Source organism: Bubalus kerabau, chromosome 5, assembly GCF_029407905.1.
Source record: "Bubalus kerabau isolate K-KA32 ecotype Philippines breed swamp buffalo chromosome 5, PCC_UOA_SB_1v2, whole genome shotgun sequence".
NCBI lineage: Eukaryota > Metazoa > Chordata > Mammalia > Artiodactyla > Bovidae > Bubalus > Bubalus kerabau.
The window spans coordinates 84,775,960-84,801,288 of NC_073628.1; the positions used below are offsets into that span (position 1 = coordinate 84,775,960).

General features: G+C 36.0%; 1 protein-coding gene and 1 long non-coding RNA gene across 14 annotated transcripts in view; one reads left to right on the forward strand and one right to left on the reverse strand.

Annotated features, from left to right (window-relative positions):
• Nucleotides 1-25,329, reverse strand: part of CDC42BPA (CDC42 binding protein kinase alpha) — a 296,694-nt gene that overhangs the window by 187,003 nt on the left and 84,362 nt on the right. For 12 of the 13 annotated variants that reach the window (XM_055582031.1, XM_055582040.1, XM_055582035.1 and 9 more), the window contains exons 3-4: nt 10,630-10,713; nt 1,320-1,415 (exon numbers count right to left, since the gene is read on the reverse strand). In XM_055582031.1, coding sequence (XP_055438006.1) covers nt 1,320-1,415; nt 10,630-10,713 — 180 coding nt within the window. Of the gene's footprint in view, nt 1-1,319; nt 1,416-10,629; nt 10,714-18,314; nt 18,447-25,329 lie in introns of those variants that run through there. The other variant, XM_055582038.1, reaches the window with a different exon arrangement.
• On the forward strand, nt 18,328-23,961 carry LOC129652925 (uncharacterized). Its single transcript, XR_008714850.1, has 2 exons — nt 18,328-18,455; nt 23,646-23,961. It is a non-coding gene; the product is annotated as an uncharacterized LOC129652925 (long non-coding RNA).

A 25,329-nucleotide genomic window follows, 5' to 3' on the forward strand; every position in this document is an offset into this window, starting at 1 on the left:
ATGGACTATACAGTCCATGGAATTCTCCAGGCCAGAATACAGGAATGGGTACCTGTTCCCTTCTCCAGGGGATCTTCCCAACCCAGGGATCGAACCCAGGTCTCCTGCATTGCAGGCGGATTCTTTACCAATTAAGCTGGCTTTCAGATATAATGTCATTTTAAAAATCACACATGAGTTCTATGATTTAAAAAAAGTTTGCTTTTGAAACTCATGGCTGTTACAGTCTAATTTACATACCATAATGTATAAAGTGCTACACAGTGTGACTCATGTATCTCTCCTCTCTCATCACCAAAGCCTCTTTCTCTATCCTCCATCAACAGGAACATAACAGGTGGCTTTAGATCTCCATGTTCACCAACCCCTCTCTGCCTCTTCTCCCTTCTTGGTTTAGCCAACTTACACTTGTCTTGGAAGAGCCCTTATTGACTTTATATCTTTGAATAAATGTTATATTTTTCTTTATAAGAAACAATGTGAAAATATTATTTAATTGACTGAATTTCTTATCTGGCTTCCCTCACAAGAATGTAAGAATAAGATCTTTGTCTTATTTATTACCAAATTGCTAGAATCTAAAGAACAGTGCCAAGCACACAGGACATGTCCAATAAATGTTTATCAAATGAAAAATGTCTTATTAATTTTTATATCCCAGTACATAGTGTAGTGGCTGGCACAAAGCAGTCACTAAGCATATGCATGCCAAAAAATAAATCTTGAAATAAAAATTGGGGTCAGAAAATGAAGACCCCTGAGTAATAGCCCAGGAATCTTATGTTCAACTGTGGTAGATTCTGTCTTATTTCCCTGTTCACTTGTTCATTTCTTCAATCTTCATTTGGCAGTGTTTCTAACAGTTTGATTTTCCTCCAAGCTCTCCCCCAACTTCTTTTGTCTAGTGGTCCATGACGTTAATATAAAATTAAACAAAGCCTACATTTTAAATATGGCTTTACTTAAAGAAGCACAAGACAACTTTGAAAAATATGTAAAATTCTAAATAGTAATAGAATACTATTACATTTACAATACAAATAAAATACATTGACAGAATCATGGGGAAAAAATCCTGACCACCTTTTACAGAATTTAAATGTTTGGATTTGACTTACTTACTAAAAAACATTAAAAATTCCAATTGAAAGGTATTAAATTACCCAGGGAAACAAATCATATATCAAACTTATACTCTGTGAAATACAGTGGTTTTCTAAATAACATTTACATTTAAACAATGCTTCACAGAAAATAATGCTAAATTTTGCCAATAAAAAGATAATAAATATATAGAAACATAGAACAATGATTCTTACTAAGTTATTGTCATCCTGGAAAGCATAATGCAAAGTTGTAATCCATTTATTGTCTCCATTCACTAATACATCCCTTTCTTCACGAAAACATGCTGTCTGAAAAGGAAAAAAATAAATTTTTAGATAAAGAATACTTTATGTAAAACTAGGAATATATTATGCAAACAATTACTCAAATATTATACTTTCTGTTCTGAAAAAGGAATACATTATATGTATTATATATTATATGACTTTCCAACATTATTATACAACATAATAATAAAGTCAAATAATAAAGTCATATAATGCTGTATTTCCAACAACATTATATGACTTTCCAATAAATCAAGTTTCAAAGAACCCTCAAAAACTGAACAACTGAATAGTAAACTTAAAAGTATTTTATATTTAAAATTACTGTTATAGTTCAAAAAACTCAGAAAAGTATGCAGAATTATTTAACAACCATGGTTCACTCTACCATTTAGATAACATAAATGTCAACAATGTCACATTTACTCCTAACCTATTTGCTTTTAAGAAAATAGAAGTTGCAGCCGTCCTATTTCTAGAGAAGTATCAGTTCTTCCTCTAAGAAAAATGAAGAATCTGAACTTAGTATATATTCCTCCCACCACATGCTCTATTACACATGTATGTGTCCAAAAACAATAGAAATGCTCTGTTTTGAAAATTTCCGTGAATAGTGTCACTGTATCTATTCCCTTTGCAACGTGATTACTTTTTAATCAATAATGGCTGTTTAATTTTTTAATACAGTATTCCATTCTATGATAATAGCAGAATTGCCTCATGTAACCCCTCCCAATCATGAAAACATAGGTTATTCCCATTTTTGCATCATTTCAATATTGCAATAAATATATTTGTACAAATGTACAAGAGTTTCCCTAGGGTAAACACTTGGAAGCAGAAATGCTAGACTTAAGCATTTTCAACTTTATCAGACACAACCTAGTTTCTTTCCTAAGTGCTATACAATTTCTACCTTCACCCCAGTGTATGAAATTACCCATTTTCCACAACATCCTGAACTCCACTTGGCACTGTTAGACTTTTAAGCATGTTTCAATAAGATGGGTATGAAATAATACCTCATCATTCTTTTAATTAGCATATTCTTAATTACAGGTGCAAATAAATAATTGTACATATGCTTATTGGATATCTGAGTTTTCTCTTTGAAAAACTCCCTTTGCCCATTTTCTCTAAAGGATTATCTTTTTCTGATTTATAAAAGTTTTTATTTATTCTCAGGATATACTTCCATTATTATAAAGATACAGCCTGGAGAATCTTAGAAATATGTTACTAAAAATAAAAAATAACTTTGTATGATACAATTCTACAATATATTTTTTAATTTTTAATTAAAAAACCACTATGCCAGAAAGTTTCAAAAGAACTGAAAGGTAAAGTAGAAACTGAAACGCTCCCTCCTAGATTCATTGTCCCCTTGTTACGTCCAATGATTAACACCAGTAACTCAGCTGAATTTCTTCTCAGAAAATTTCTTTGTACATACACACACAGAGACACACGCACATAGACACACAAACCCTACATTCATGTGGTATCCTATCTGCCCCAACTTTTCTTTCTTTACACAAACGAGATCACAGTGCTCTATAAATCATTTTTTCAAGTAACAACATATCTGAACAGCCTTCCACACCTGTACATAGAAAGCAAACCTAATTTTTCTCAATGGCTATACCATATTTCATACACATTTAAAAATCATCATGCAGTATCCTACACATAGTAGGTACCTAGTAATTTATTTCCCACAAGATAAATTCACTAGTCATGATATACAAAACAACTCACATTATCTAACCTAAGTAAGTGCCCTAATTTTTTTCAAGTATTTCCATAAATTTTATTTGATGCAATAGAATTTCTTTTTTTAATTAATTAATTTATTTTAATTGGAGGCTAATTACTTTACAATATTGTGGTGGTTTTTGCCATAGAGCAACAAGAATCAGCCACGGGTGTACATGTTGTCCCCCCAGCCTGAACCCCCCTTCCACTGCTATCCCCACCCCACCCCTCTAGGTTCTCCCGGAGCTCCAGCTTTGAGTGCCCTGCTTCACGCATCAAACTTGCGCTGGTCATCTATTTTATATATGGTAATGTACATGTTTCAGTGCTAGTCTCTCAAATCATCCCACCCTCGCCTTCTCTCACAGAGTCCAAAAGTCTGTTCTTTACTTTTTTTTTTTAATTTTATTTTATTTTTAAACTTTACATAATTGTATTAGTTTTGCCAAATATATCTGTGTCTCTTTTGCTGTCTGATGCAATAGAATTTCTAAAGCCACTCATTAAACAGCATCACCAAGGAAAACCTTAAAAACAAATAAAACTTAAACCAAATGAATGGGCAATTTACTCATAAATTATTAAAATCTACCATAATTATGCTTCTGTTCACTTTAGAAGGAAAACAGTATCATTTGACATACTCACCACTAAATTCTGTCTTAGACTTTAACTGACCTGAGGTTATGGTTTGCTGCTAACATTTTAAAGAAGCAGTGAAGTTTATCAAGTCTAGGAGACTCCTTTCTCCTGACTTTATCTTACCAGAACAGCTGAAAATGTAAAGATATTTCCAGCTAAAATATGGAAATGTGACTTATTGGTAACTCTAAATAAAACTCCAAAGACTACCTGTCAACAGAATTAACTTTAGTAGATTCTGATCCATTCTAAACTATGTAGTGAAAAAAAATTTTTTTAAACATAAAATGTGAACTATAAAACTTTAAACACATACAAAATAAAGTAATCCCCTGCTCTCAATGTACCTGTCAACCAATTTCAGCAGTTATTTTCTTTTTCAATCTTATTTCATCTACACTTTCATGCACTTAGGCTTCCCCAATAGCTCATCAGATAAAGAATTCACCTGCCATGCAGGAGATGCAGGTTAGATTCCTGGGTCAGAAAGATCCTCTGGAGGAGGAAATGGCAACCCACTCCAGTATTCTTGCCTGGAAAATTCCATGGACGGAAGAGCTCGGTAGGCTACAGTCCATGGGGTTGCAAAGAGTCGGACACGACTGAGCGACTTCACTTTCACTTTTCAATATAGTAAAATTTTATATTAAGGATAAATAAGAAACTTATTTTATAAGATGAAAGTCTGGCATTCCCACTCCATTGTTTTCCTCAAACTGAAATTAGTTAAGATTAAGTAATATAAAGTTATTATATTAGTTAAGTATATTAATATATTAGTTAAGTAATATAAAGATTACTAAGGAGAGCGAAGCTGAAACTCCAATACTTTGGACACCTGATGCAAAGAGCTGACTCATTTGAAAAGACCCTGATGCTGGGAAAGATTGAGGGCAGGAGGAGAAGGGGACGACAGAGGATGAGATGGTTGGATGGCATCACCAACTCAACGGACATGAGTTTGGGTGAACTCCGAGAGTTGGTGATGGACAGGGAGGCCTGGCATGTTGCAGTTCATGGGGTTGCAAAGAGTCAGACATGCAAAGAGTGGACAACGTGGATGCATAAAAAGATATCACATTCAGGATGGGGAACACATGTACACCCATGGCAGATTCATGTCAATGTATGGCAAAACCAATTCAATATTGTAGAGTAATTAGCCTCCAATTAAAATAAATAAATTTTTTAAAAAAGGAAAGAAATCACAAAAGAAAACATAAATTAACAGAATTTAAAAGTCAACATACATACATTATATTCTTATATAATTGCAACAATTAGAAAATATCTTTTTAAATAATACCATTTTCAAATATATATATATAAATAAATAATACCATTTCCAAAAGCAAATTAAAAACACCAACTATCTCAGAGTAAACTTAGTAAAAGATATGCAAGGCCTCTACAGAGAAAACTCTAAAATAATAGTGAGATTAAGTAACTAAATAAATGAGAGATGGAGGAGTGCGGTGTTTAAGGACTGAAAAATTCAATTAAAATCATAAGCCAACAGTTAGAAATAATTTTTGACATTTCATGATAACAATCAATGTGAATAATAGTCCCAAACAGAAAAAGAAAAAAATAGAGGAAATGGAGACAGGCAAGAAGGATGTATATACATATATATATATATATATATACACAAATATATATTTTAGAGATAAGAAAACATTGCTACCATGAAACAAGATATACAAAAAGGGAACATATTGCAGTTTACTAGAGCAGAGATGCCAGAGCAGAAAGAGGCGCAGAAACCAGAACTGATGGTGCTGGGAGTAAGACAAACTCAACTGGGAATGATTTCTAGAGTCTGGACAACTCTGAGAGTTCAAAACTGCAGAGGACCCAGTCAGGGAGAATTACACAATTTTTTAGTCTCACCTCCAGGAGCTCAATCACACGATAACAGTAAGTAAAGGAGAAAAATCTCCTAGATCTTCCAGCAGGAAAAGAGGCAAGGAAACCATTTTGAAACTTGCTGTAGCACTCAGTTCTTAACAAGGCCTGCCCTTAGGAGGAACTAATTAACCAGATCTGAATCTGCTGGAGTAGGATCAGACCCTAATTGACCTTTGGACTGGTAGAAAGGAGAAAACCTAACACCAGTCAGTTGGAGCATCCTGTCTTACCTAAAGAGGGAGAAAAAAACTGGGAAACTCCTTAAGTTTACAGTCCAGAGACACAGGCTCACTAAAAACGAACGTGAAAAAAAAAAGATCAAAGGGAGGTGCTACTGAATACTAAAAGGGTGGTTGAAGAAATAAAACACCCAACTGAAGTATTATGGCAAAAGCCAACACAACCTCACTAGAAAAAAAAAAATGAGAAATTAGCTAACTGGTCCATTAAGGGTATATCCAATAAAAGTTTCAGAAAGAGAGAGCAAAAGAAACAGAAGAAAGGAAATTACCAAAGAAGTAATACGAGAAAATTTCCTAGAACTAAACAGCATGTATTTCAAAAATGAAAGGGCCTATGGAGGGCCCAGCACTAACAAACCACAGAAACCCCATGATAAATATTCATATCCCAGGTGTTTATATTTTCAATTCAGTAAACCCTCATAAATTCACTATCTATTTTACTCAAAAATATCAACAAGGACTGTAGCCTACCAGGCTCCTCTGTCCATGGGATTTTCTAGGCAAGAGTACTGGAGTGGGTTGCCATTTCCTTCTCCAGGGGAATCTTCCCAACACAGGGATCGAACCCAGGTCTCCCGCATTGTAAGCAGACGCTTTTACCATCTGAGCCACTAGGGAAGTCCTTTCAACAAGAACAATTCCACGAATATGTTCAAAATTTTTGTCCACTGCCAGGAAAAAAAAAAAACGTGTGCTTCTGTGTGGAAGTTTAGCCCTGTTTGGAACTAGCTCTAAATCACCTGAATGTTCACTGAGAATGGTATTTGTCAAGGTAACTCACAACAGAAAGAACATTATACAACATGAACAGTATACAAATAAATATATATTAGATAAATATATATTTATCTAAGAGAAAAAAAGGATAAATAGGAAACTAAACTCTTAGTAATGATTTACTTTGAACAGAAAGACTGGTTATCTGAGGGAGAAGAAAAAGCTTTTATCTTTTTACTTATTTTCTACAGTGCTTGCATTTTCTTGGTTTATTACAGGTAACACGTCAGGAAGAAGAGGCAATCCCAATCTAATGAACTGAATTCATTACTATTAGTACTGCAGCTACTGTTAACTACTACTATTGGCATGTCAATTATAAAAATAATAAAATAGGGCTAACAACAGTAACCAAAATAGTAAGATAAGAGGCATAAACCAGTACTATCCCTGTTAAACTAAGATATATTATTCCTCCACCGTATGGTACAGAGACAACTGAGCCTCAGAAAGGTTTGACTCTTGAGATGGAGAGCACTTCCGTAATTGATTCTGCATCTTCCAATGAAATGAGTAACACATCTTCCATGTGAGTGAAATCCTTCAGAGTTGAATAAATTTGAAGAGAAAGTAAAATTTACAGAATTGATTTGGAGAAGTTAACTTAAGACATTGTTGACATACTAACAAAGTTTGTAAATGAGGAATCTATAGATATATTAATCTTTGTAACTATAAGTGAAAGTCACTCAGTCATGTCCAACTCTTTGTGACCCAATGGATTTCTCAAGGCCAGAATACTGGAGTGGGTAGCCTTTCCCTTCTCCAGGGGATCTTCCCAGCCCAGGGATCGAACCCAGGTCTCCTGCATTGCAGGCAGATTCTTTACCAACTGAGCCATAAGGGAAGCTCTTGTAACTACAAGATTATTTACTAATTATTTATCTGCCAGGTACAGAAAGAGACAAGTTTCCTAGTACCTTCAAATAATCTGTGTTGTACTAATTATATTTGTTACACAAGAACAAAAATAGAAATAAATATGACAAACAGATTGGAGGTAAATCACTGAAAATTGTTTTAAAGTATCAACAATATACAGACTAAAATAAGAAATTTTGCTGTTCACTTGTAATTTAATTAAGCATCACTGGTAGGACCAGTTTTCCAAAACTGAATAAGTAATGATCAAACTAAATTTCTTCTTAATTTTTTTAAAGAAGGATTTGACAATTCAAGCATAAAAATATAATTCCATTCTGCTTTAAAATGAATTCCTCTTCAAAAGTTTCAATGGAGAAATTCCTCCTAAAAAAATGAAAGTTTCAAGTAGTTTGAGGCAAGTTCTTTTCAAATAATGAACTAGCCTTGTATCCCTTAAACAAACCCCACTCGCTCACAGTGTATAATTCACTTTATATATTGCTGAATTCTATTTACTAATATTTTGTTAAGGATATTGGCATCTATCTTCATGAGGCATATTGATCTTTAACTTTCTTTGTATGGTCCTCATCTGTTGGTTCCTTCAGAATAATACAGACTTCACAGAATGAGTGATGTTCTTTGGGTTCCATGGCCCCTAGCTGGTCCTCATTCTTTCTGCCTTTCAGAGTCTTCATATATTTATTTTATACATAATGTCCATGGTCTTTAACTGTATTTAATGGGGGAGATAAAAAGAAGCATGTCTATTCCATTTTGCCCCAGAAACAGACTATATGAATGATTTTTTTTTAATTTAATTTTATTTTTAAACTTTACATAATTGTATTAGTTTTGCCAAATATCAAAATGAATCCGGAATGATTTTTTAATTCAACAAAATCATGTTTAATTTTCAATTACTCCTGTTTTATCCTCAATTTTGCCACTTCCTCCAGTCAATAAGTAAAGCTAAACTCTTTACTCTTTCTTTTCAAAATTCTTCCCCAGCAGCCAACATCATAAAAACTAAGTACAAACTTTAATTCAATCTTTTAAAAGTTCTAACCCTGGAACACTAGCCCACTACAATTATGAATTCTGAAAAACAATTAAGAACATAATTATTTACTATTTTTTAATAATAAGACTTAATTGCTCCAACTGTCGGCAATGCCATCAGCTCCTCCTGGCTTTGTCTCAGCTGCCAAAAGCCTACTAGTCCACATCCATGTCCTTCTGGAGGCAGCCCACATCCAATGACTGACTAAGGCAACTGCAAAGAGGGCAATCATTTGGTCTAAGGAAGGACAACTCTGAAGGACCATTTCTGCTCCCCACTTCCCTGCTGGATCAACAGAGGCTGCTGGGACAGCCTGATGTCTCCCTGATAAATCATGTTTCACCTCCTTTCCCTTCGATCAAGGCCAATTTCAAAAGCACTCCCTAATAAATAGACTGCATACTGAACTCAATCTGACCAGTGACAGTAAGGGGAAATGCAAAAGTAAATACTGAAGTTATTGAATATAATAGGCACTGGCACATATGTCAGAGATATGACATGAAACCTTCCAGATACTTTTTTAAACAGGATTTTATTAACTCTCTATAATTACCTCTGGGAGGCAGAGAGGGGCTGGACTTGGGTGGGGTATAGTCAATGAGTACTTTAGCTTTGTCTGTAATGTGACATTACAAAGAATTTATCTGTATTTCACTTGTACAGCTTTTTCAGTAGACAAAAAAAAGAGAAAAAGCCTGAAAGCAAAACATGCCCAAAATGTTATTAATCCTAAGTGATGGAATACAAGTGATTATTATTTTCTTTTCTGAATTTTGTTATATTTTCCATATTTTCTAAAAGAAAGAAATATTGAAGTATTTACTTTCACTACTGGGCTTCCTTGGAGGCTCAGTGGTGAAGAATCCACCTACCAATGCAGAAGATACAGGTTTGATCCCTGGATTCAGAAATGGCTACCCACTCCAGTATTCTTGGCTGGGAAATCCCATGGACAGAGGAGCCTGGCGGGCTACAGTCCATGGGGTCACAAAGAGTCAGATATGATGAGAAGCTGAGCATGCACCCACTTTCACTCCCATGGTATGTATCTATCATCATGGGAAACATTTTTGCTTTTCCTTATGTGTTCATTGTCTTTTAGGTTGCTACAAGTACTTATAAATAAAGAAACATTTCTAAGGGCTAATTTCTCATTATTCTCTTATGGATCTTACTAACCTCCAGGGCTAATACTCACCTATTCAGCAGTATAACCCTTCTGCAAGTTAAAATATTTAAATACTTCCACACTGGTAAGTTCTGCATCCTTGAGGCCCCTGAATGCCCTACCTCATCCAGGAACTCACTATAACCCAGCTCAACAGGAGACCTCTAGAATCCCTCCCAAAACTTTACATATAATGTCAGTTTTGACCATACAATACCAGCTATTAGACATTTTTAACATCACTCCAGTCAGTCTTTCCCTCAAATTTAGTATCAAGATAAAAATGCTGACAGTTCTTAAAACAGAAGATTTTACTCTCATTCTTAATAATATAGAACATAGTGACTTAGCAGCAGCAGCAGCAACATAAATTTAACTGCATAGTCAGCAATAAATAGAATTCTTATAGGCCATATTCAAAATTCCTGCTGGCTTTTGCTTAGAGCAGAATAGAGATAAATACGAAATAATATAAACAAGTTAAATCAAATTGGATATCAATCACTACAAAATTTCTTCCTATAAAAGAAACTGGTTGCCATACATCCTTTTAACATAAGGTTCAAACCCGACATTACAAAAGTTTCCATTTGGTTTTCAAACATTAAAATATTACCATGAATGTAACATTTATAATAACTATATCACAACTATGAATTCCTAAATTTGTTTCAGGCCTAAAAAATGATGCCATCATAGATAAAAGGTTACTAAATGATACTTAAAGATCTAGTGGCTCTCTATAATTTTATTTTTCTCTAAAAATATTTCTAAGATATTTAAATATTCCAATAATTAGAATCTTACCTCAGCTCTTTTCAGCATTTCCCATTTATTCAATATTTTCATGGCAAATACTTTATCTGCATTTTTTAGTTTCACTACAGCAACCTAGAAAAGGAAATACAACTTTTAAAATATGACAAATAATACTTTTTTCAGTCATCCATTTTCCTTTTTCCTCTCTGTAAAAAAAAAATAAATACCAAAATTATCAATGATTTCCATGCAGTTCAAATTCTAAGATCCTAAATCAAATAATACTGTCAGTTGAAAAAGTTACATTAGTGAACATGAGCCAAACAACTCTGTTTTTGAACACGGTATCAGTCGGTGATTATATATTATATTCTCCTTTTCGAGTTTTCTTCCCTGGAATTTGAACTCAGTATCTACTATCTAAAAAACTGACCAAAATGTACCATGTGAAATAACTAAAGCTTAGTAAACACTGTGGGCTTCCCAGGTGGCTCAGTGGTAAAGAATCCGCCTGCCATGCAGGAGACATGGGCTCAATCCCTGGGTTGGGAAGATCCCCTGGAGAAAGAAATGGCAACCCACTCCAGTATTCTTGCCTGGGAAACCCCATAGCTAGAGGAGCCTGGCGGGTTATAGTCTACGGGTCACAAAGAATCGGACACCACTTAGCAAGTAAACAACATTAAACACTGCATGCCAAATTTCAACACAATGTTACAGGTAAAGCCAGCTGCCAAAACAAATACATTTCATGGGGATCAAACAGTATGACATAAACTGAAAATGATATTATTTTTCATGCCACATAGTCTTGCACACAAGACTCCCCCCACAACACACATCCCACTAAAGATCAATTGAGGCTGCTATCTCTACGAATCGTACATTTCACACATTCCTTCCCAACAAAAAAAAGAACAGACATTTCTGTATTTTGTTTTTTTTTTTTTTTAATTTTATTTTATTTTTAGACTTTACAAAATTGTATTAGTTTCGCCAAATATCAAAATGAATCCGCCACAGGTATACATGTGTTCCCCATCCTGAACCCTCCTCCCTCCTCCCTCCCCATACCATCCCTATGGGTCGTCCCAGTGCACTAGCCCCAAGCATCCAGTATCATGCATTGAACCTGGACTGGCAATTCATTTCATACATGATATTTTACATGTTTCAATGCCATTCTCCCAAATCTTCCCACCCTCGCCCTCTCCCACAGAGTCCAAAAGACTGATCTATACATCTGTGTCTCTTTTGCTGTCTCGCATACAGGGTTATCATTACCATTTTTCTAAATTCCATAATTATGCATTGTTACACTGTATTGGTGTTTTTCTTTCTGGATTACTTCACTCTGTATAATAGGCTCCAGTTTCATCCACCTCATTAGAACTGATTCAAATATATTCTTTTTAATGGATGGGTAATACTCCATTGTGTATGTGTACCACAGCTTTCTTATCCATTCATCTGCTGATGGACATCTAGGTTGCTTCCATGTCCTGGCTATTATAAACAGTGCTGCGATGAACATTGGGGTACACGTGTCTCTTTCCCTTCTGGTTTCCTCAGTGTGTATGCCCAGCAGTGGGATTGCTGGATCATAAGGCAGTTCTATTTCCAGTTTTTTAAGGAATCTCCACACTGTTCTCCATAGTGGCTGGACTAGTTTGCATTCCCACCAACAGTGTAAGAGGGTTCCCTTTTCTCCACACCCTCTCCAGCATTTATTACTTGTAGACTTTTGGATCGCAGCCATTCTGACTGGTGTGAAATGGTACCTCATAGTGGTTTTGATTTGCATTTCTCTGATAATGAGTGATGTATTTTAGTTGTGGATCAAAAAACTGTCAAATATAAATCCCCCCCCTTTTTTTCCCACTCTCAACAAAGTGATGACATTTCTATTTCTACTTCTCTCCCTCAGTTTGACTAGATAATCTCAAAGGGCCTTGCAGCTCACTGAGGATGCTACACAGCAGACGATGGACTATAGAAGAGAAGACAAATGCTGTTACCAGTTGCTGGAGGCTGGAAAGGGAAAACAAATACTACTCTAATATGAAGAAATAGAAAACAAACTATGTACAGCATACCTTCAAACAGTTTAAAGGGATATTTCCAAGAATAGAGAGTTTTTTAAATTCGAGGTTTAAACTCAAGTGCCAAACTTTGTAAAACCCTAATAGTAAAGGTACATATCAGGGTCATTTAATAAATTTATTTTTGGATCAGAATACAATAACAGTAATATGACCATGTATAATGGAAATCAGTTTATAATACTATAATGTTATCTGAACTAGAATATATCTTGGTAAATGTCATAAACAATGGACATGAGTTTGAGTAAACTCAGGGAGTTGGTGATAGACAGGGAGGCCTGGCATGCTGCAGTCCATGGGGTGGCAAAGAGTCGGACATGACTGAGTGACTGAACTGAACTGAACTGAAATGTCATAAATGGTTATACTAATGACTGTGATTACAGTTTTTCATCAATTATTAATAAAATGGGGGGAAGGAAGAAAAACTATCTCAATTTCAAGTGCAATCACTTTAGTCTTTAGTCATATCTGGTCATATCTGCAGAATGATGAATCAGTTATGGATCCACCATCTCTGCATCAGTTATGGATCTCTTAAAGGGTTTACATTTAAAGAAAGGGGGCTGTACAAGATATAGAAACAACCTAAATGCCCACTGACAAACGAATGGTTAAAGAAATAGAATATTATTCAGCCATTAAAAAGAAGGAAATCTGTCTTTTGTGACAACATGGATAAACCTGGAGGGCATTATGCTAAGTGAAATAAGCCAGAAACAGAAAGACCAAAACTGTGTGATCTCACTTATATGGAAAAATATAAAAAGGTAAACTAATATAAACAGAGAAATCTATTTCTAGAATTCTAATTCTAGAATGGTGGTGCCAGTGGCTGGGGGTTAAGGGAAATGGGGAGATGATGGTCAAAGGGTGTAAGTTTTTCAGTTATATGATAAGTTCTGGAGATCTAATGTCAGTATGTTGACTACAGTTAACAGTATTGTATTATATTCTTGGAAATTGCCAAGAAAGTAGATCTTAAATGTTCTTATCACCAAAAAGGAGGAGAGGAGTACCGTAATAGCACAGAAAAACTTAAAACATTTTTTTCACTAAGATCTCTGATAGACTGAAAACACAAGTTATACTACTGTGTAGACTCCTATCATATACTGCACAAATGGATGGAAGGATAGGAGCACAGAGCTAGACATGCCTACATTGAGGACAGGGAAGAGGTAAGGAAGGCTATCACTTAAGCCTTCTCCTCTTCTGATTTACAGAAGAATTGCTGAAAGACTCCAACACTTAGACTTGCCCTCCTCAGGTCATATGGAGTGATACGAACTCCTCCCAGCACTGTATGATTCACCAATTTTCTATGCATATGAGTACAGAAGTACCTGAGGATACCTAATAGTGTAGTAGTAATCCACCAACACATTTTGAGTGTGTACTAAATGCCAAGTACTCCTCTAAGAGTTTTATGCAGGTCCACAATCCTTTACCTGCAATTCTGCAAGATAAAGGGTTTTCACAATTCATTTGGCAACATACACTGACATCAGGCTAATCACAGTTTGAGGGGAGTTTTTTTTTTTTTTTTAATCTCACTTAGTATAAAAATAAATGTGCTTCATTGCAGAAACACCTCATAAGCAATTGCTTATGAGGTTCTGCTCAAAACCCCATTAAGAGTGCAATACAGAGTATATGTACTAAATTATCTTTCTAAAATCCAAAAACTACTGGAATCAAAACCAACTCTGGATTATAGAGATGTGCAGCTGAAATAAGCGAGCATTTATTGAACGCTCAAACACTGAGCTAGCACTTACTGTTCAGGGTAGTGGTGATAACACGGTCTGTGCAGCCAGATTCGGGTTATACACAAGTATAAAGTACATACAACAGGGTCTAGCACTTGGTAAGTGTTCAGTAGGGCTTCCTTGGTACCTCAGCTGGTAAAGAATCTGCCTGTAAAGCAGGTGACCTCAATTTGATTCCTGGATTGGGAAGATCCTCTGGAGAAGGGATAGGCCACCCCCCCCAGTACTCCTGGGCTTCCCTGGTTGCTCAGACAGTAAAGAATCCATCTATAATGCAGGAGACCTGGGTTTGATCCCTGGGTTGGGAAGATCCCCTGGAGGAGAACACAGCAACCCACTCCAGTATTCTTGCCTAGAGACTCCCCGTGGACAGAGGAGCCTGGTGGGCTACAGTCCATGGGATGGCAAAGAGTCAGACACGACTGAGCAACTAAGCACGCAGCACAAGTGTTCGATAACCACTAGCTATGATTACATGTCAGGTACTGCACTAAGCACGTTATAGCCCAGTCTCTCAACTGTTGTTTGCTCTATCTCTACGACGTGGTAGACCTTATACATCCTAATTTCTTCAATTTCTTTAACTAGGAAATAAGCAGCTTTGGTCTCTTCAACACTCAACTTTATAAATTTTTATCCATGACACATATATATACATAGAAATATAGTTAGAAATATCCTCAAAGGAACATTCTTACAAATAAAAACTAAGCTACAATATTTATGTATAATTTCCAATAGTGAAATATTGAATATAAATACATTTTGAAAGGTAAAACTGATGGAATATATCACAAACATTAGAAAATGTTTTAAATTCTTGAATATGTTGTTAAAGATTACTAATTAATAGGAGAAAGTTCACAATATACTGTTTAAAAGGATTTTATTAAGGTTTATAAACTAAAATAAATTTTTCTATATATACACATAAAATATATACCTATACATTTCTATATGTATTCCAAGAAAGACTAGCATCAGACCCTTAAAAATCAGTTATTTCTAGGGAGTATGATTTCTATCCTCCTTTCTATATTTTCTATATAGGACATACAAAATTTGAAACATGGAGGGGCTAGTATAGAATACCACAATTCATCCTGAACATGAAATGACCACTAATTGTTGAGATATTATAGTGTGACTGATAAGGGCCAAAATGAGACCCACACTTCACATCTATGTGTTAATCAGGAATGTCAAGCTGCTTCAGGGTGAAAAACATTCTCAGCACTGTCTTACAACAGTTTCGTGAGCTGCCTAAATCTTCTCTGGAATGAAGTGGGATGTGGTGAAATTAAATAGGTCAGTTCACACAGAAAACAAAATTATGGTTCCCAAAGGGGAAATAGGGTGAGGGAGGGACAAATCAGGAGTTTGGATTAGCAGATACAAAGTACTACATATAAAATAGATAAACATCAAAGTCCTGTTGTTTGCACAGGGAACTACATTTAATATCCAATCATAAACCATAATGGAAAAGAATATGAAAAAAAAATGTGTGTATCATTTTGCTGTACACCAGAAACCAACACAACATTGTAAATCAACTACATTTCAATTTTTTAAAAGTCAATTCAGAAACAATTCTTAAATTATCAAATTGATGACAAAATGAGACAAAAGTAATGAAGGTGATGAAGTGATAAAATTGATCATGCTTTTCTCCTTTAACACTACAGATCATTTTCATGTTCATTTCTGTAAACTTGAAGAAGAAGGGATTGTCCTAAAACTCTAGGTTCTAGACTTTCAAGAACCACAGCTAACTGATACACAAAAGGGCAGTATGTTAAAATGTCCTTTCTTACCTAATTTGATCAAAATGTAAAGTACATTTAGTATGAACTGGAAGATTACAAATTTAATGCAGAACAAAGATGTATTTTTAAAAGCACCAAATACAGAGATGTCTTATTAAAAGCACTATGATATCAGAAAAACAGCAAACGCTACAGAAAAATCAGTAGGTGACAAGTATAAATGAATGAGTTCTGCACTATCACTTATAGATACAGCATATAACTCAGAATGATCATACTATACTAAACTGAATTTCAATAATCAAGAAGCAGTCGTCATGCAGTTCCACAGATCTAGTCCACATTCAATGTACCTAAAATTCACCACACCTCCTCTGGTCCATCCCATTCCTATCCACCGGTCTTGCCTGGACTGTCCTCTATTACTTCTTACTTCTACTCTCTCTTACTGTCCTCTCTTACTTCTGCTCTTATCCTCCAAAATCTATTCTCAAAACAGCAGCCACAGTGATTCTGTTTAAACTAGCTCATATCGTGACACTCTGCTCCAAAACTTTAAGTTTCCTATGGGTTCCAACACACCCTGGTCTTCCAGCTTCCCAGATCTCATACTCTTCTAGCTCCCTCTGCTTGAAACATACTGATCACCTTGTTCAAAGTCAACTTGGTGTCTGTGCACTTCAGTCTCAAACGGTCTCCCCTCCCCACACTCCGCCACAGCTAAATGGTTTGCTCTCTCACTCCCCCACTAAAACGTCATTCTGCCCTTCACACGTTCTATCCCATTTCTTTGCTTCTTTTTCCCCTTAGCTCTTATTATTTAACAAATTATATATTCTATTTACCTATTTTGCTTATTGTGTGCCTCACTCACTAGAACATAACCTCTACGAGGGCAGAATTATTTTTTTCTCATTTGTTCACTAGTATGTGCCAGTGTGTGGGAATCAGTAGGTAGACAATAAATATTTACTGAATAAATAACAAGTGATTTGTAGTCTATATGACCATATATACTTGGACAATTGAAAACCATCTGTATGCTCAAGCTTCAAGTACACTACTAAACTGAGACTGAAACTAAAATAAAGACAAGGCATTATGATAAAAGAGATACAATTCTCTATTTTAAAGTGTACTAAGTGTGTACCAGATTATTCCAGCTCATGCTGCTCTCTTAATCATATGTATGGCTTTTAAACTCTAACTTTGCGGCTTGGCTTTCACTATGTTTTGCCTATGGTTACTGCTCACTCTTACTGTTTTCATGTCATCGTCTCCTTCTTTCTCTACTGTATAATGTCTACCATCATTCATTATTAATAATAATAAAATATTAAAAACAACTCAATTATGGAAAGCTTACTCTGTGCCTGGCACTGGGCTAGGCACAATAAACATACTGCCATCATCGATTCTTACTCCAGGCTGAAGTAGTTTCTACAGTCCTCACCATGTGATTGCAAAGCTGGTGCTATTTACTGCTATGAGTGCCAGACAGTTCTGTGGGTCTTGATAGAGATCATCCCATTCGTCTCACCTGCAGTCTTGATTCCTGCTGCCATGTTAATGGTGATCGTGGTTAATGTGTATGGAAATAACTATATTTGTTTTTTATAAACTATTCTGTTAGTGATCAGCTTGTATTCAAAATATTTAATAAAAAAATTAAGACTCTTTAACAAACCAGAAACACTACAAAGAATTAACTAAACTGGCTAGAGGTATCCCCTCTATGGAGACGCAATGTATATATCTACTACATAGTCAAAATATTTAGAAATTGGTATAGGCTGGGCATTGGCCAATTAGAGCAGACATTAGCTATAAAAATACAGTATGCCCACGCCAGAGTACTCCTATGGACTGAAGACTAGCCCTGTATATACAGAGGCTATCAAAGGTGAATCATGCAACATAACTTCAAACTTCTTTTACTCCCCATAGAGCCAGGGAACAGAGTTTTTAAGGAAGAATGAATGGCTAAAAATAATTCTCCTTTCAAACTGTAGGACTAGGTTATGCAGACACATAAGGGCCTACTTATGGTAATTAGAGGAAGCAAGCTAATTAAAAGCTTTTGACACCTGAAGCAGGGGTAGCAGGCCAAAGCAGCAAGCTTTCACAACAAGCTCTGAAGCCCAGAAGCCTTGAAGCTGCCGGAGCAAGGCTGGAGCAGGCAGAAGCGGTGAGCCACCAGGAAACTGTGGACAGGCAACACCCAGGGCGTAAGTTAAAGGTTTTCCTGAAAGCAAAAAGGAAAACCCAGCGTTAAGTTAAGCAGTCACTGACAACAATTGAGTCGTAGAGAGAAGGTTCTTAACTCGTAGAGCTGTTGATTTTCAACTGTATCTTGCTCCTTTATTATTTCCCATAATTTATGCATTTCTTGTAGGAGTTATATAAATTATGCTTTTATTTTCATAGTTATATTTTTTTAAGAAAAGCATAACTGAAAGAGGTGCTGTTCCTATCAGACATCTGTGCCAGAGGTGAACCTATCCACTGGGTCTATATAATATCTACTGACAAATTCCTGATAGAAGACAAAATACTTTAGAGGAAAAAAAATGATCTCTTTAGGGCAGTCTTTGAATTTTGAAATCTATTAGTTGATAAATACTACAAGGGTATGTAAGGCCATCAAAGATACTTTAATCAGGAATGAATAGCTAAGCAGCAAGAGCTCATAAACCAGTCAATACTACTTTTCTATACAAAATTCACTGTGTCTTAAAAGAGAGTAAATTATCTACAACCTATTGGTTGCTTTTATTTTGTATACTTTAATTGATATATAGAGAGAGAGGAAGAATAAACAGAGAGAGAGGGAGGGAGAGACAGAGAAAGGTACCTTTTCATACAAAATCTCAAAATATTATCAGTCATGCATTAAATACTCTGAATTGACTCCAGATCACACTGGCCTATGACCAAGCAGGACTTATTCCCAGTCCACTAACAGCCAGACTACTGTCTGCTACAGCCCACTCCCCAGGCCCTGCATCCATCTTCAATTCTTCCAAGCATTAGGACTATAGAGCAAATATCATTGTCCTTACCTATATGCCTCACTTAATCCTCATGAGTAACTTTAAGCAATTCTTCAGTACCCTGTCCTTTCCTTCAGTCCTTTTTATGGAAAAAATATAAAACAACATGTATACAGTTATTTAAATATTTATGTTATTGCTTTATTTGTTCCTTAGTTGCATCTCAACTGAGTCTTAAATCTATTTGCAGCCCCACCATTAACCCTTTGTCCTTTACCAAGCTTCTAAAATAACCTGTGTCACCCTGCCATCACCATCTATCCTAACCCTGAACTATCCAAACCCTACCCTGCAACTAATAACCTAGTAGTCTATCATAGAAAATAGATCCTTCACATTTCCTCATATCACCTTTAAATATTTCTAGTTTTCTACTTCTCCTTATTTCTTTTCCTTTTGAGCCCAAGGAAGAAGTGTCCCCACCACTTGCAAGGATAACAGTATCATCTGAAATCTTAATGCCAGACTCTCTCCTTTCTTTCCTTCTTTCCCTTGTTCCATTAAAGATTTGTTTCTGAACTTCAAGCTTTCTTTCTTATGGCACCTGAACACCAACTGATCAACATTTCCATGACCATCTCCTATCCACAACCAAATATAAAACAAAAACTTTATTGCTATCCTATCTTCCCCTCAAGAAAGTGATATCACGTCCCTTTCCACAAGGTATTATTTCCCCATAAACCACATTTCTAAAGAATATTATATGCCTGCTTTTTCCACTCATTCATCATCAGTTTCTCAGCCTCTTGTAATCACCTATTTCAATCTACTTGCTATTACCCTCTACTGGACTGAAATTACTCTCTCAAAGATTAATAATGTCCTTCCAAATTCCAAATAAAATATATTGTCCTCAACTCTCATCTGTTTCAACCTCTCTTCATTACTGGACATCACGGACGAGCAATATATTTTCCTATATTGTCCTCAACTCTCATCTGTTTCAACCTCTCTTCATTACTGGACATCGCGGACAAGCAATATATTTTCCTACTTATTCTTTTTTTCATATCCTATTAAATGATTTTCTCCAAGGATCCCTACTCTACCTTTTTTATATCTCCCCTCTTCCCTGACCTATATATGATCCTATTAATATCTATATGCTGATGACTCATAAATTCTTATCTCCTAATAGGTAGACCCATACTTCCAGTTGCCTACTAGTCATCTCTCTGAAATGTTCAGCATATATCTCAATTTAACAAGTCAAAAACCTGCACATTAAACCTGTTTACTCAGACTGCATACCTCAATTATCCATGGTTTCTAACTTTAATTTATCAGTGACATATAAAGTGATTTCTTTAACATTCTGTCTATCCTATCCACCCTTCTTGCCCACTTCCACTGGCCAAGTTCAAGCCCTCATTTCATCTGAAAAAATGATAATAGGTTCCTTTTTGACCACCTTACTCCATGTCAAACATTATGCTAACTGCTGAGAATACAAAGATAAATAAAAGAGCCCTTGCTCTCAAAAATCTCACAGTCCAGTATGGGAAACAACACTAAACAGATAATTACAGTACAACATGAAAAGAAAGGTAAAAACAAGGTCCTATAGAAAGGAAAGAAAAGAGATTCCTAACCCAAAATGGGGGAGAAGGGAGGGATCTATGTAATTTGTGAATATATATGTTAAAATTTCCTGAAAGAGGTAACTGACATATGAGTCTTACACAGCGAACCCCAGAAAAGGGGGACCAAGAGGATCTGATTAAAGAGAGGGAATATTTTGGGAAATGGGGACAGCATGAGCAAGGCAAAGAAGCAAGTGATGTCTGTGACAGGGGAGAGGGGTGAAGACGAGCAGGGATGATACGCAGTTGTCTTTCTTAGGAAAGAGTTTCTTCCTAGCAGGGAATGGCTAGAAATGAAACTGAAGGGTCCAAGTAATGCAAGAGCTTGTATGCCATGTTAATCAACTAGAACCTTAAAATGCTGATAATAGGGAACAACTCTTCATAGTTGGTTACATCACTTTAACAGCTCTGTGGAGACTGGGTCTGAGGCAAGGACAGACACGAGGTTATAGCAGTAGCTGAAGTGAAAGATTTGAGGACCTAACTAAGGAAGAGAAGAAGAAATTCAAGAAATACTTAGAATTTTGAAAAATCAATGATTAAATATAATGTGGCTGTTGGGAGTGAGATATCTAGGATCTCCCTCCCTTCTGCTCTCTTCTCTACCAAATCCTTCATCGACACTATCGGTATCATCTTTCCTATCATTCTGATTATATCACTGCTCTGCTTATTAACATTTGATAGGAGTCCCATTCCTACAAAATAACGTTCCTTACCATAGCATACCAAATCATTCACTGCATTGCCCAAGAGAACTTTCAATCCTCATCTTTCACCACCACCACCAAAACCCCTTATATTCCAGGCACAAGATCACTAACTGCTGCCTGAATAAAAGAAATGCACTTAAAAGAAAAAAAAAATTCTTTTGATTCTTTTAGAATTATCATAGAAAATTTATAAAACTAAAGTGTAAAAAAGAGCCACAGACAGCATTATTTCATAGACAAAACCACGAAATCATCTAAGTTGTCTATATCCTTTCAACCAGCAAAGTCCTCTTCTAGAGGTTTATTCTAAAGTAATTATTTAAGAAATCAGCTGAAATACAGCAAAAGCATTTTGTTCAAAAATGCTTTGGAGAGCATCATCTCTAATATAGAAAAAAATAGAACTTAAATAATTCATTTTTTATGTTCTGAGCACCTACTATGTACTGTTAGGTGCTGGGGAGTCACCGTGAACTGACAGGGAATAAAATCCTTATCCTCATACAGCATACATTCTAGCTTAATATTACTGTTTGGAACCATTAGAATCATCAGGTTTAAAAGAAAATGTTTCAGCACATGGGGAAAAGACTTAAAATATTTGGTAAGAAGAGCCGGTTTGACATCAATGTTTACAAAACTACCCCAATTTTATTACCTATGAGTAGAAATACAGTTGGGGGAAAAACAATGCCAGAAAATTACAGAAGTAGATCTCAATGCTCTGTACCTTTCCCTCTTGTAGATTAGACTGTGATCCTAGTTACGGGTATGGAACATGTTTAGATTATAATGTATGATTAATAAGTATTTTTTTCATTCGTCAAAACAGACAAGGATGAAATAAAATAAAAAAAACCTTCACTTTTCTGTTTTTAAGCTCCAATAAAGAAAATGATTATATTTAAAAGCACTGTGCTAAGTACTGAGTATAAGGAATAAAGAAATTCACTCCTTGCCTTCACTTAAGAGTTTATTGGTGAAAACAAATATTAAACATAGAAATAAGGAAACTTAAAAGTACAAGTGCTAGGAAGGAGTTGTACAAGGTTCTCACCTTCCCCAATAAAAAGATAAAAGTGTCTTACATCTGCAGTCCCATTTTTCTGAACTCATTAATCCACTGATTTAATTTTCCCCTTCATTTCTTTCATTGACTGCATTCTGCCATCAATTCTTTCTTTCAGTGATTTCAAAATATATAATGATTTTAAAGAAGCCATAGTAATAACAAAATATATTTTGTTAGGCAGGATGATCTCCACTTTTTCTGGAAACACAATATCCATTAATATTGGCCACAAATATAATGCAAGAGTCATTTTAAACTATCGGCAGGAATAGTATCGAAAGAGATGAGCCTGGGCAAATTCACTCTGCTCTATTTCTAGCTTCTGTAAAACTTTTCCTGCCACCTTTTTCTTCCTAGAGATCAAGTTTGGAGTGAATAAAAACAGTCTATCTTTAAAGCAAGAAAGGTTCTACCCTCTCTGGGTCAAGAAACAAGTGTTGAAAAACCACAGTAATTCTCCTTCACTTCTGTCCACAATTTACAAATGGATTAAGCCTCAGAGCAATCAGCCTGAAAGCCCGTATCTCAACATGACTCTGTTCCAGTAGCAAATGAGTTTTTAAGGCTGACTGGAAACTTCAATGCAGCTAGCTGGATATGCATATTTTGAGTCTATTTTGCGATCCAAAGTGGGGAACAAAGGTTTACATTTGGGGGAAGGTAGTTAAGTCTCCGGAGAAGGCAATGGCACCCCACTCCAGTACTGTTGCCCGGAAAATCCAATGGATGGAGGAGCCTGGTAGGCTGCAGTCCATGGGGTTGCTAAGAGTTGGACACAACTGAGTGACTTCACTTTCACTTTCCACTTTCATGCATTGGAGAAGGAAATGGCAACCCACTCCAGTGTTCTTGCCTGGAGAATCCCATGGACAGAGAAGCCTGGTAGGCTGCAGTCATGGGGTCGCACAGAGTTGGACACGACTGAAGCGACTTAGCAGCAGTTTAGTCTCCAAGTTGGCTCCAAGTTCATGTCTTAATCTTTTTTCAACAGGGGATCCTGATAACTCTGAACCTGATATGGCTCCAACATATTGATTAAAACCCAATGAGGCAAAGAGAAGAGAGTAATTGGAACCTCATCTCCTTACACGGATACAGTATCTCATAGTCCAGAAATAAAAAATATCAAAAACAACCAGGATTCTAGAGTACAGGGACTACAGACATTCATGAAAGATATATAGAGGCAGAACATGGAAGATTGGGATTCTCCAAGGATGGAAACACTGAAGTCATATAAAGAACCTCGGTCTGTGCAGACCAGTCAAGAAATAGTTAATTACTGAAGAACAAGAGCCAGGCATACTTTTATTAATGATAACGTTTTCTTTTTGTTACTATTTAAAGTATTTTGAGATGGTAAATGATATTTACTTCTCTCTCACCCTCAATCTCATGAAATTATAGGAACTGTAAGTTGTTTAAAGGAATAAAATTACAACATCGGAAAATAAGAACATCAACTAATCAGATATTTTAAAGAACCCCTAAAATCTAGGATGGATAAAATGAGATTAGATAGAGACAAGAATGGTGAAACCACAGCCCAAACCACTAAGGAAGAAAACTGAGGCACAAGTTAAGAGCAATGACATAGGGAGTTAAAGCTCAAAGTCAATAAACTCAAAGACTAAAGAGAACTCACAAAGAAACTGTCAGTCTTCATTCCAAATTTTATCGTTTTTGGTACAAGTCAGAATTGTACACTTTAACATGAAAAAATAGTGAATGAACAGGAAACTACCAAAAACCACAAAGTACTTTGGTAAGGCAGCTGGTAAAAGAAGCTTTCCTGAGAAATCTGTATGTAGGTCAAGAAGCAACAGTTAGAACTGGACATGGAACAACAGATTGGCTCCAAATCGGGAAAGGAGTACGTCAAGGCTGTATATCGTCACCCTGCTTATTTAACTTATATGCAGAGTACATCATGAGAAATGCTGGGCTGGATGAAGCACAAGCTGGAATCAAGATTGCCAGGAGAAATATCTATAACCTCAAATACGTGGATGACACCACCCTTATGGTAGAAAGCAAAGAAGAACTAAAGAGCCTCTTGATGAAAATGAAAGAGGAGAGTGAAAAAGTTGGCTTAAAACTCAACATTCAGAAAACTAAGATCACAGCATCTGGTCCCATCACTTCATGGCAAATAGATGGAGAAATAATGCAAACAATGACAGGCTTTACTTTGGGGGGGCTCCAAAATCACTGCAGATGGTGACTGTAGCCATGAAATTAAAAGACGCTTACTCCTTGGAAGAAAAGCTATGACCAAGCTAGACAGCATATTAAAAGGCAGGGACATTACTTTGCCAACAGAGGTCTGTCTAGTCAAAGATAATGGATTTTCCAGTAGTCATGTATGGTTGTGAGAGTTGGACTATAAAGAAAGCTGAGCACCGAAGAACTGTGGTGTTAGAGAAGACTCTTGAAAGTCCCTTGGACTGCAAAGAAATCAAACCAGTCAATCCTAATAAAAATCAGTCCTGAATATTCATTGAAAGGACTGATGCTGAAGTTGAAATTCCAATATTTTGGCCACCTGATGCAAAGAATGGACTCACTGGAAAAGACCCTGATGCTGGGCAAGATTGAAGGTGGGAGGAGAAGGGGACAACAGAAGATGAGATGGTTGAATGGCATCACCAACTCGATGGACATGAGTTTGAGCA